Source organism: Harpia harpyja, chromosome 13, assembly GCF_026419915.1.
Source record: "Harpia harpyja isolate bHarHar1 chromosome 13, bHarHar1 primary haplotype, whole genome shotgun sequence".
Lineage (NCBI taxonomy): Eukaryota > Metazoa > Chordata > Aves > Accipitriformes > Accipitridae > Harpia > Harpia harpyja.
Genome location: NC_068952.1, coordinates 702,637 through 714,272, shown reverse-complemented (window position 1 = coordinate 714,272; position 11,636 = coordinate 702,637). Strand labels below are relative to the sequence as shown.

The window sequence follows — 11,636 nt, the reverse complement described above, 5'->3', positions numbered from 1 at the left end:
CATCAAAATATTTAGACATACCATACAGAATGTATGGAAATATGCTATCAAGCGGAACATGTTGCCTTCACCGGCGCCAGCCTGGTGAGATTTTTGCAGGCTGAATACGTCCGCTTGGTTCATAAGAACGTGCTTGTGTCGGTGTCAGTGCTGAACTAACCTCGGAAAGGAGCAGTCTGGAGGAAGCCTGTGCCCGCTGCCAGAACCCGGCTTGCTCTGGGGAAGGGACCGCTTATTGTACCGAGTGCCTGTTGGCGACCCAAGAAGCGAGTAATGAAAAACAACCCCCCGTAGGATTCTTTTAATTCTGCATCCAGGCACCGCTGCATGTCGCCCCGCAGGTAGACAGGGGTCTGTTGGACTGAGGGGAAGGAGTGAGGCTTCTGGTTACCTCTAGGACTCCAGCCAGCCTTCCCCGTTCCTGGACGGCTCGCTGTGTCCCATCGCCCCGCTCCACACGAGGGAGCACTTAGAAAACGTTCGTACTCGCTTCCTCACGTCCCAGTCTTGAAAATCTAGCCAGGGGCTTGGGAGGATCGGCTGAGACAAAATGCCAGTTAGGAATGAATATTACTAAGCTGTGCAGAAATGGCACCATGAGGATGCTTCTGCAAATGCAGCCCTGCGGCCTTCTCTGTACCGGACGGCTCTGGGGCCATCACCAGGACACCCCCAACTGCCTCCTTGCAACCCCCAGACGTGCATGCCTGGCAGTCAGCCTCCAATCCCATAAAAGCCGAGAGGTGCCAAAATAATCTCATTTTATTCCCTTTTCCCTTTCCTCATCCCTTCTTCCATGATTGGTTCAGCAGATCGCTTAAGTCCCCGGCTAGCGCTGTATACATGGCATTGTGAAAAGATCTGGATGTGCCAGGGCGGATGGCAGCCCCGATGAACTGAAGTGAGGCTGCGGCAGCGCCGGCTGCTGAACGGTGGCTTTGATGTTACCGACTCCGCTGCCCATGCCGCGTCGAAGGGATCTCCCACCTGAGCAAACCCAGCCTCTGTGGCTGAGGGACCCCCAAGGCTCCTCACGGAGGGAAGTTCGTGCCAGCCAGGCCCTGGTGTGGTCACCAAGATGGCTGCTGGGTCTCGCATGGGCAACCCCACTGCAGCAGCGGAGGTGTGCGCAAGCGGCAGCCGTTGCCATAAGTCAGGGTTTCTTGTGTCGCACTGTCGTAACCGGCCCTGGTCTGAACCGGTACTGGCAGGAGTCGTGGCTGGGTTTGGCTACCGCTAATCTCAGGGTGGATGAAATGTGAAGCAACGACAAGAAGAATGTGTTGCCGTACTCCTACTGCCGCTACAACCACAGTGACATATGGAGGACAGCGAGCACTTCCCTGCCAGGCTTAGCGCAGACAGCTAAGAGGCGAGTGACTGTCCCTCCTCTGAGGATTGCCCCACCAGACCCTGCCACCAGCTCCTGGTGGCAACTGGGAGCCCAGCCTTGGGCAGTTGCTGTCACCCACCAGCACCTCCCTTCGCTTGGCCTCCCCTGGGCTCTCACCTCTTCTGAGCCCCGACGTACCCGGCTGCATCCTGTGGTTACTTCCTAGCACACTAAAAGTACCTCGGGCCAGCAGCCCTCCCCGTGACTCCCCCTTCACGGCGGAAGGTGAGAGCTGGGAGCCCACCAGGAGAGTTGTCCGCACCCCTGTGCGGGGCCGGGGCTGTGGTGTTTCCCCTTGTAGCAGTTGTGGTGGCGACATGCTTGCTCTCGCGGCGCTGCACCCAACACAAGGCGAAGAGCCAGGCCATCTGCACGCGGGCAGGGCAAAAAAAAAATGATTGCAGGCATCCAGTGCCAGCATGGCACGGCCCAAATAAAAGGTTTGCAGATGCTGCTCAGGCAGGATTAGGCCTCCAATGTGCTAAGTCTCGGCTCTCGGTGAGCCTAATTGCTGCTGCAATAAGCCCTGGCTGGTCCTTCCCTGAACCGTGCTCCCCACGGCCCCCCCGTCAAACATTTTTTTTTTTTGCTGCAAAGCTTGTATTTGCTATGCATATGTTCCCCCCCGCCCAGCAGGGCCTGGCCAAGCAGAGGAGGGGAAAGGCAGGGAATCTGCAGATGCCACTTTTTATTGCTCTGCTCTTCCCAGCCAGTGTCCCACCGCTCTCTGCCCGCCCAGCACAGCCGGTGGCTGCCTGTGTGCAAGGAGCCAGGCCAAGCAGCAGAGGTGGGGACAGGTGACAGCATCGTTACATGGCCGCACACCCCCTGAGCTGTATTAGGAAACCTTCCAAATTGGAATTATTCAGATTTTAATAAAACCTTCTGATAATTTTCCGTTATGTTTTGGCCAGCGGTTGAAACTGGAGGTGTTCCACGAGAGCTGTCGCGGCGTGTGCGTGGGCCAGTTCAGCCCAGCCGTGAGGTGAGGACCCGTCGCAGCCAGGAATCGGGCAGTTGGATGGCCACGGCACCCTTTGTGCCTCGCTGGGGGTGCTTGTGCGATTGGGACCATGTAGCTGCTTTGTGCCCCTCCCCAGAAGGCAGAGGTTCCCCCAGCGGTGCCTCCCATCGTGCGTTCACCTAGCCCAAGTGAGCAGCTGCTCCTTGTATTTCATCACAAGAGATGTGGAGACACAGGGCCCAACTCCACACTTTCAGAAGCGGCAGGATCAGCAGGAGGAGGAGAGGACTGCACAGAGACTCGAGAGGTAGAGCACCTTTCCTGCCATCAGGGCGGCAGACGTTTCAGTGAAGAACCTCACACTTGAGCTGTATCAAGGAGGATTTTCAACAACGCTCGGGAGAACGAAGCAACTTTCTCCCCATGACTTCCCTCAGGAACTGGCCACGTGCTCCGTTTCGGACGATCTCCTAACCCATCGGCTGTGGTTTGGCTCTTTGACTGGCACAAATCAATCACCTTCTGGCACGTGTAGGCCACTGGACTGGAACTCAATTCTGGGGAGGCACACGAGGGCTTTGCTTTGCCCCCTTGGAATGACTACACTGGCTCAGCAGAGCTCTCCAACCCAGTTTAGGCACGAGTCTGCAGAGGATCTGTTCAAAGCTAGCAGCTACCATGAGGTGTGCCGAAGGAAGGTACAAATTGCAACACGGAGCATGAAAACAAAAGATACACCACAATTTTATTTATGGATGTGTAATAAATAAATGGTGGACAAAACAGGAAGAGCCACATTCAAAAATCCAGATCACTAAAGTGCTTTTAGACATAAATATAGGACAACCAAGAAACAGCTCTGACATTAACACTTTTTACAGACAATTACAAAATATCTTCTTATGTCAATTCACAAAATCATTTAATTGCTCCGGGATATTATGGCTTGGTTTTCAAAAAGGTCTGTTCTATTATGCATAGCGTGGCAGATATAACATTCAAGAGCGTACAAAATCATTGCATAAACAAAAATGTCTTTACCCCCTTCTCCCAAATATGAGTTAAGGAAGCTACACAGTGTAAATCCAGTGATAAGGCTGCATTGGCAGGCCAGATCCTCAGGAGGTATAAACTGGTGTGTCCGTCAGGTTACACCAGCTTGAGGATGAACCCTACCGTGTTTAAAAACCCTGCTGCTCCTCGAGGTGGAAGAATTGTGTGCTCAAAGCGGAGGGACTTGCCCCACGGGTGCTGTGCAGGGGTGGAAGTGCTCGGAAAAGGCATCTGTAAACTCCTGCACCGTCTTTGCACCTGCGCATTTGAGAAGGGAGCGACTCCCATTGCATTGCTGCTCTTTGTGCTCCTGGCTAGCCGGGGAAGCGTTCACAGCCCAGAGGGGAAGGACGGCTCTTCCCCAGCAGCAGTCCGTGCTGACCACAACGCGGTCTCATTTTCTCACTGCTCTTGGCCCCGCTGGGACACCTCTCCCACCCTCCACCCTGGCTCTGCTGAGAAATGAACAGCTTGAAAATGAGGGGACAAGGGGATGTGTGTGCCCAGTTTTAAAATGCCCTGAATTCAGATAAAAGTTCAATTGTTTAAGAAAAATATATATATATATCTCAATAAATCAATAAATACTATTATCTCGCCAGGAAGCTGCGAGGTCTGGCCTCCTCCGGGGCAGCCCGAGCTCAGCGGTCCCTGTCCTTCTGCTCCGGGGGGGGGTCCCCGTTGATGCACTGCCTCAGTACGCCCCTCTTCTCGTGCTTGGCTGTCCTGGAGAGGTCGATGGCTGTGTCCTCCGAATCTTTTGCAGGGCCAAGCTTGTCGGAGCCCCTCTGGGAACTGGCCTGCTTCCCTTTGAGTTCCTCCTCCTCCTGCTCCGCTCGCCAGCCATCTGCCAGCTTCTCTTGGCTCTCCGCCTTCCTGCTCACCTCCATGGACTTTTTGTGCATGCCTTGCAGAGGGCAGAGAGCAAAGCCAAGGGTGCCGGCTGCTTATTTCTGCCCGGGACCGCTCAGCATCACCTCCTGCCCTCCTGCTGTTTCTTTCAGCTCTCGCTTGCACCCCGAGGAAAACTCACGCTAGCTACCAGCATTTCCCGACCCAGAGCCCTGCCACCTGCTCTCTGCAGCCCGAGAGGATGGCTTGCAGCAGAATTGGTCCATACCTCCCCTGCAGCGGGGAAGACTTACGGGGAGAGGGGGGCTGTGATGGCCCATCCCAGCCAGGATTTCGAGTGCCACCTCAGCGTAGGACCGTGTATGAGCAGAGGGTAGCTCTGAGGTAGCATTAACATTATGTTTTGTTTGGGGGGGAGGGTGATGACTTCCTAGCCGCCCTGCAACTCCCGTGCTGGCTGCTAGCACTAGGAAGCGATACCTCAGCACGTGCAGGCACCTGTCTGACACGGCAGTAAAAGGTTTGCCTTTTCCTAGCTGTTCTTTGCAAGGAGGGAGTGGAAAAGCCAGGGCGCTTGGCAGCCTGCATACAGCTCATGGCCGAGGCCCCATTCTTTTCTGGGAAAAGGCAAGGACCGTCATAAAAAAGGAAGGGCGGTTCGCTCCGCAGCTGCCTCCTGACCCCCCGCCCAGTCCCAAGCTCCCACTTACCCAGCAGCCATGGGGCGCAGGATCCCACCAGCCCGCTCTTGGCGGAGTTGATGATGGACTCGGGCAGAGGGATGGAGTGCCTCACCATGGCCCCGTAGAGGCCGTACTCGGCCATCACGCTGCTCCGGCCCCAGCACTTCTCCCGCTTCCGCCACTTGGCTCTTCGGTTCTGAAACCAAACCTTCAGGGGTAACAGCCAGGAGAGCACGGAGGGGTGGGATTGGGGAGGAGATAGCCCCCGCGGCCGGGCATCCAGGGCCCGTTGGGCACGGGGGAGCGTGCGTCCAGGGCAAGGGGGCAGCCGCGGGGGTGCGTGGAGGGGTTTGGGTGTGCGAGCGCAGGGTGCGGATGCGCAGGTGGCAGAGGGAGGGCGGCCGGGGCGGTGCGTGGGGAGGGGGTTGGAGGAGGGCACACACGTGGGTGTCAGTGAGAGAGGGGAGGAAGGGGGGGGGGAGAGGGAACACACGTTACACGAGGCTGATCGTGACACAGGAGGGTGATCCCAGCCAAAGTCACCCTACGCTTCGCCTGCCCGCAGGGCCCCTCTGCTGCCTCCGCACGGAGCACCAACCTCTCCAGAAAAAGGGGTCCGTAATGCAGTGACCAACGATGACAGTGAGTTCTCAGGTCCCTCTCCCCAACCCCTTCCTGCGTTCAAAGCCTCAAGGGGTGTAGATACAGCCTGGCTGCTGCCCAAACCACCACCCCATTCTTAAGCCAATGGGCTGCTCCACAGTGGGGCAGGATCAGGCCCTAAAATGCCATGTGTCCCTCAGAGGGACAAGCTAGCGAGCAAGCTAGTGGGACACAGCTTGGCCCAGCAGCTCCTGAATCGCTCTCCGGAGACCCAGCTCAGGCAGGAGCTGAGTCTCCGGAGGACAGAGCCGAGCTGCTGGCAGCAAGCAGCTGTCAGAGCCAGCTCCGTCCCCTGGTTCTGCATTTCCATTTGGAGCCTGTTCAGTGCTGGAGCGGGGGGGGAGGGGAAGCTGAGCTGCTCCCCCCCCGCCCCAAGCATCCTGCAGCACTTCGGTGCCACCACATTCCCACCGCCTGCATCAGTTCAGTGCCACCACTTTCCCACCGCCAGCGCTCACTGGTCGCAGAGCAGAAGAGACAGCCAGCTGCCCGCAGACTCCACGGGGAGAGAGGACCAGCACAGCCACCCACCTGTATCCTGTCCTCCGGCAACTCCGTCTTCACGGCCAGCATCTCCCGGGCATAGACGTCAGGGTAGTGAGCTTCGTTGAAAGCCTTCTCCAGCTCTTCCAGCTGGTGAGCTGTGAACACCGTCCTGCCGAGAAGAGAGAGCGTCCTGTGACACAGTCCAGACCCTTACAGCAAGCAGCGGGGCTGGCAGCCCCTTCCCCGCTGAGGTTTTTCCACCTGAAAATCCTCCCCCCAGCTACAGCCCTTCTCTTTCGTTGCTCCCTTGGGGACATCCACCGCCCCAGCCCGAGGACCAGAGGGGACAGCGGGGAGGCTGGCGGTAGCAGCGAGGAGGTGAGAATGGGGACAACCCCGCTCTCGGGCTCTACCTGTGCCGGCGTTTCTTCCTCTTGATCTGGGACGTGGGCATCTTCAGGTCGCTGGCGTCCCCGGAGAGGCTGTCCTCGTCTGGCAGCAGCATGCGGGAGGGGAAGAGTCACATTCCCGTTGGGAGCACGGACACCAAACCCAGCTCCCAAAACACGGCTCCAGCCACCCGCGGGGAGCAGGCCCGGGACGAAGCTCCCTTCCCGCACCAACCGGTAACATCAGGACCACCGCCGAGGCCGGAGAACCGCACCGGTGCCACCATCCCGGGGCAAAGGGGATCGACACCCACCCTTGCCGGGGGCGGGGGGGGGTCGGAGAGGCGGCAGCCCTGCGGGACGGGGATACACGGGGCCGATCCCCCCCACCCCCGCCCCGAGCCCTCCATCCCGGTCCCCGCTTACCGGAGATATTCTCCTTGTGGCGGCGGGCGGCGGGGGGCGGCCCGGGGGGCGGGCGGGGACCACGGGCTGGCAGCAGCGGTAGCGGGGCGGGCAGCAGGCAGGGGGTCCCCGGTCCCCCCAAACCGCAGAGCAGCCCCAACCCCAAGCCCAGAGTCCCGCCGCCCTCGTAGCCACCGGCGGCGGCGGGGGGCGGACCGGGGGGCGGCTGCAGCTCAGCCTCCAGCCCCAGCAGGTCGGTGATGGCGAAACCTTTGGCTCGCAGCCCCGCGCCTCCCGGTCGCCCCGCCGCTCCGGGGGCTACCGGGACGGGCACCGCTACCGGCCCCGCCGCCGCCGCCGCCGCCGCCGCCACCGTGCGTCCCCCCGACGGCTCCGCCCGGCCCGGCATCGCCGCCGCCGCCGCCGTTTGGCCCGGCCCGGAGCGGGCACCGCCGCCCGCCGCCCTTTTTATCGTCCCGCCGCCGTCTCCGGCTCCAATCACACCCCGGGCCGGCGGGGGGGCCGCTCCCAATCCCCGGATTAACGGCCCCCGGCCCCCCCGGTTACCGCCCCGGTCCCCCGCCGCCTCCTCCCGCCGTCCCTCCCTCCGCTCCCCTCGGCCCCCGCCCCTCGGTCCTCCCCCAGCCCCTCGCCGGGTCCCCTGCGGTCCCCCCCGGGTCCTCTCCTTGGGTCCCCTTCGGTCCCTCGCCAGGACCGGCACCCCCTCAGCACCCCGCCGCCCCCGGTCCCGGCCACCCAGCTCCCCCATAAGCCCCCCCCCCCCCCATCCTTGTGGGTTCCCTCCCTGGGTCTTGTCCCACTCTGTCCCCATGTCCCCTCCTCCAGGGCTCCGCAGTGGCCTCCCCAGGTCCCCTCCCTGGTACCCCCATCCCACCCGGTGGCCCTTCAGCCCCACACCCCAGCCAGAGCATCCCACCAGGCCACTCTGTCCCTGGGGATGGGGACAGGGATGGGGACGGCCGGGGGCTGTTGGGCAGGACCCTCTGTGACCCCCGGTGTCCTGCCACCGGGTCTGGGGCCACCTCGAGGTGCCTGGCCTCCGTGTTCCCTTTTGCTCCCAGATTCTTGCACCTGGGCTGCTATTTTTTCCCCCCTTCCCTTCATCTGTTGATGGAAACGATTTACAACCGGCTTACACGGGCCGCCTGATCTGGGCCTTCGCTGGACGGTCAGATTAACCGAGGGTCCTTCTGATAAAGATAATTACAAGGGGACTCCGCATTAACTTTGCATTATTAAAGAAAGACCCAAATCTCCCCTCGCAAGCTGTTCCTGGGATTAGCAGAACAATAACTTTCATTTAGGATAATTGCCGTGGCCGGCGCTGGGGGCTGGCGGCGGGGGGGCACCCTCTGGGCCATCGCGCTTCGCGCCAAGAAAGGCAAATGGGTGCGAGGGGAGCGGGAGGTGTGTGTGGGGGTCACGCTCCCAAAGCCACCGAGCAATTGGGGGGCCCCACGTGCTTGGGATGCAGGGATGCTCAGGGCATCCCCACCTGGGGTTGCCCCCCACCCAGGGACAGGGCACCCCAGGGTCCCCTTGGGCACCTTCGCTTCTCCAGAATGGTTTTGCCGCAGTTTTGCTGGAATCAGAGACTTTCACTGTCAGGCAGGGAGGATCTGCCACAGTAATTAGAAGCCATAATCCAGCCACCACCCACAACAAATTTCCTGTCCGAGCAGATATTAGTGGATAAAACCCTAATTTTTGACGTTGTCCCAGAATCAGCTTGATTTCAGCAGTTTACATTCAGGCTGAGCTGTTGGGAGAGATGATGAAGCCTTAAATATGCATATGGCCTAGGCATTTGGAAAGTTTGGGGATAAAGCACGTATAATTGCTCCTAATCAGTTTATGAAACATAAAAGCTCAAACCCAAGAGAAAGCCGATAGATGCAGAAATGGAAATAGCGATTAAATCTCGCCGTGCTGGCGAGGTGGCCTGGATACGGCGCTGCTGCCCGAGGCAGCGGGCGACCGTGGGAGTGCCACGGGGGACGGGGATGCGCCCGCTCCTGGGACAGGGCTGTGGGACAAGGTGGGGGGACGTGCCTGCCGCCACTGCCGGCTCCATCGGCCACGGTGGAGAGGGGCATCTCCACCGGTCCTTTGGACAATAAATCAGTTAAAGGATATCTTGATATATGCTCATCAGATAGGATTAGCTGGGATTAGACTAATCAGTAAATGTTTCTCTGCTCATTATTTTCCAGGGAAGATTTTCAGCTGATTCTCCGACGCCGAAAGATTATTAATCGCTTAAAGAGCAGAACATCAAACATCGCCCCTTGCTCTAATTTCCCCCGGCTTCACCCCCCCCTCCGTGAGCAGGGCGCCTGCACCAGCCGGCCCGGCAGCCCCAGGGTACCCCAGGACCCAGACCCTCCACGAGGGCTCCGGCCAGGGCGGACGGAGACTGCAGCGCCCCGGCCCCAGTGCAGACCCATGTCCCAGGGGTGGGTGCTGCCCACAGGCGATGCTGGAGCACCCCGTCCCCTGCGTGCTGCTCCCCGCTGCACTTTGCAGGACTTGGGGCACAGCGAGGTGGGACAGTCCCCGACGTGTCCCCTCGTCCCTGTGGCTGCACCAGCACCACGTCAAGGCACCCACGGTGCCCTGCAGCACCCTAAGGGATAATGTCGTGCGGGCACACAGGATGGGACGGGTGGCTGGGACTGTCCCGTTCAGACACCGGGGACGAGCCTTGCCCATCCTTGGGGGATTACAGATACGTGCAACATTTTGGCAGACCCTCCTCAGCCAACGATGGCTCCCAAGCCAGCGGCTGGTGGGTTTTTGGGGCCCCGGCTTTTGCAGGGACATGAAACTCAAGGAAACCCCAGAAAGATGTGCATTTGCCTTGCAACCACCTGCTGTAGCGATGATGAGGGGGAAGCAAGGAGGAGGTATTCAAGGGCCTGGTTTAGGGGATTAGTAATGGGATAAGTCAGCTTTCACCTCCCCGGTTTAGATATGAATCAGGTCAATAATAAAGGACCATCTGACAGTTTCAGGCAGCACGGGGTGGAAGAGGCTCCCGTGCTCCAGGCTGGACAGAGAACCCCTCTCCAAAAGCACGGCTCCTGCTGCACATCCACCCGTTGGACTTGTGTCGGCAGCCACAGCCCGATGCTCCCCGCCGGCTCCGTGCCACGCACCCGCATCAGCTCCTGGCAACCCGGCACGGGAGCGAGGTTGGAGCCTGGTCCCCAGGGATGATGTTGAAGCCACAGCCCTCGGGTGCCTGCTCTGTAGGGCAAGCTCAGCCGGCTGACTGGTGGCCGTGGTGGACCTTGCATTGGTGTAGGGTGGCCCAGAAGTGGAGCGCGGCAGGGTGGGCAGCCAGCTGACGGCAACGCAGGCAATTTGGCAAAGGTGGGAGCCTGGGGAGAAGGTCCCTGCCTCAATAAGCATGGACAGAAGGAAAAGGGCTTTTCTTCCACCTCCTCCGTGTCCTGCTGGGAGCACAGGGAAGTGATGGCTGTTGTGAAAACGTTGCCTCTGACACATGGATGAAAAGGAACTGAGAAATAGCCCATCGCTAGGGGAGAAGGCAGCAAAGAGGGGGACGTTGCAGTGAGGCACGTCCGTATTTCGCAAGGCTAAATCCCCACCTCTGAGTTACAGGTGGGCTTCCTCCTTGCAATGCAGGTGATGGGACTTTTCGCAGGCTGCAGCCAGGGCTGAGTGGTGAGTTATGTGTGTGCTCCTGGCCAATTGGGAGTAGATCTATCTAATGGCCAAATATCCTCCATTTTGGGGTGATGGATTTGCGGGGGCAGGCGGCATAGCCAGGTTAAACGAATGGGGAAATCTGTGCTCCCCGGCACTGCCGGGCTGCGGGAAGTGCTTCGTTTCTAGCTCGAGTGTACGTGGCTGAAGCAAAGGGTTTGCAGGGTGAGCGCAGCCACAGCTGGCCACGCACGCCACCTGCTTAGTGCTGTAGCATCGCCAGCGAAGCTTACTACAAGTGCATCGGCAGCCCTAATTTGCCACTGGGGGAGGTCCCTTTCCATGTCCCACTCTGCATGCCCCAGAGACATCCCTACTAATTCCTCTGCACAGATTTCTGTCTTAAGGCATTTGCCTTTGATTAAAACCAGAAGAGCAGTCACGGTTTAAGTGGAGTTTAAGAGCAAACCATGTGCTGATGCACAGGGCTCTCACATCTGGAGTGTCGCAGATTTAATCAAACTGCTGGGAAGTGCCGCACACAGACAGCTGTCACAGCAGCCTGGAGCCCATCTCCTGATTAATTCCTAGCCAAACACAGGGCAAACAAATGACCATCAAGGTGCTACACCTACAGCCTCGACTGGAGGCATGACTGGCAATCGGTGAGCAAGAGAAGCTCACCCTGTGTATCTCCAGAAGCTATAGGTGATGTAGCCCATGGAAAGCCCTGTCCCTGCTGCTAGAGAGGAGACTGGGGCTTGTCCCAGAGGTGTAAACCTTTAAGTGATATATGGGAACATGAGGGACAGGGTGTTTATGAAGAAACCCAGGCGGAGCAGGCACAACAGCCATAGCTCTGATTTCTGGCTGCTCCTTCAGCTGGTGCTTTTCGCTTCCACTCCACTTTGTTGTTGTTTTCTAGTCCCGTTTACCTGCTCATCTCACATCCCCGTGGGCAACCCGCTCCTGTCCTATACAGGGTGCGTGAGCTGGGACACAGCCTTCCCCGGGGATGCTCTGCCTGGCGTAGATCCTGGGCAAACTCCGCTTGC

The 11,636-nt window shown here is 59.2% G+C and overlaps 1 protein-coding gene across 2 annotated transcripts; it reads right to left on the bottom strand.

Annotated features, from left to right (window-relative positions):
* Positions 1–3,075: 3,075 nt before the first annotated feature.
* VSX1 (visual system homeobox 1) lies at positions 3,076–7,330 on the bottom strand. 2 transcript variants are annotated; one of them, XM_052806771.1, is made up of 5 exons: positions 6,910–7,330; positions 6,508–6,586; positions 6,140–6,263; positions 4,973–5,141; positions 3,076–4,317 (listed from the first exon to the last, which is right to left on the bottom strand). In XM_052806771.1, exons 1-5 carry the CDS (start codon positions 7,295–7,297, stop codon positions 4,052–4,054), a joined length of 1,026 nt encoding a protein of 341 aa, XP_052662731.1. In that variant the 5' UTR covers positions 7,298–7,330; the 3' UTR covers positions 3,076–4,051. The 2 variants fall into 2 exon arrangements, with proteins under 2 accessions (XP_052662731.1, XP_052662730.1); XM_052806770.1 differs by having other exon boundaries at positions 4,973–5,153; positions 6,910–7,329.
* Between the last annotated feature and the right edge of the window lie 4,306 nt (positions 7,331–11,636).

Bases quoted from the DNA above. Each gene is read 5' to 3' on its own strand.
- VSX1 (XM_052806770.1), bottom strand. From the start codon at position 7,297: ATGCCGGGCCGGGCGGAGCCGTCGGGGGGACGCACGGTGGCGGCGGCG. The intron at 6,587-6,909 runs GTAAGCGGGGAC...TGCTGCTGCCAG, and splicing joins CCACAAGGAGAATATCTCCG to ACGAGGACAGCCTCTCCGGG. The intron at 5,154-6,139 runs GTGGGTGGCTGT...TTACCCCTGAAG, and splicing joins TGCCGGAGGACAGGATACAG to GTTTGGTTTCAGAACCGAAG.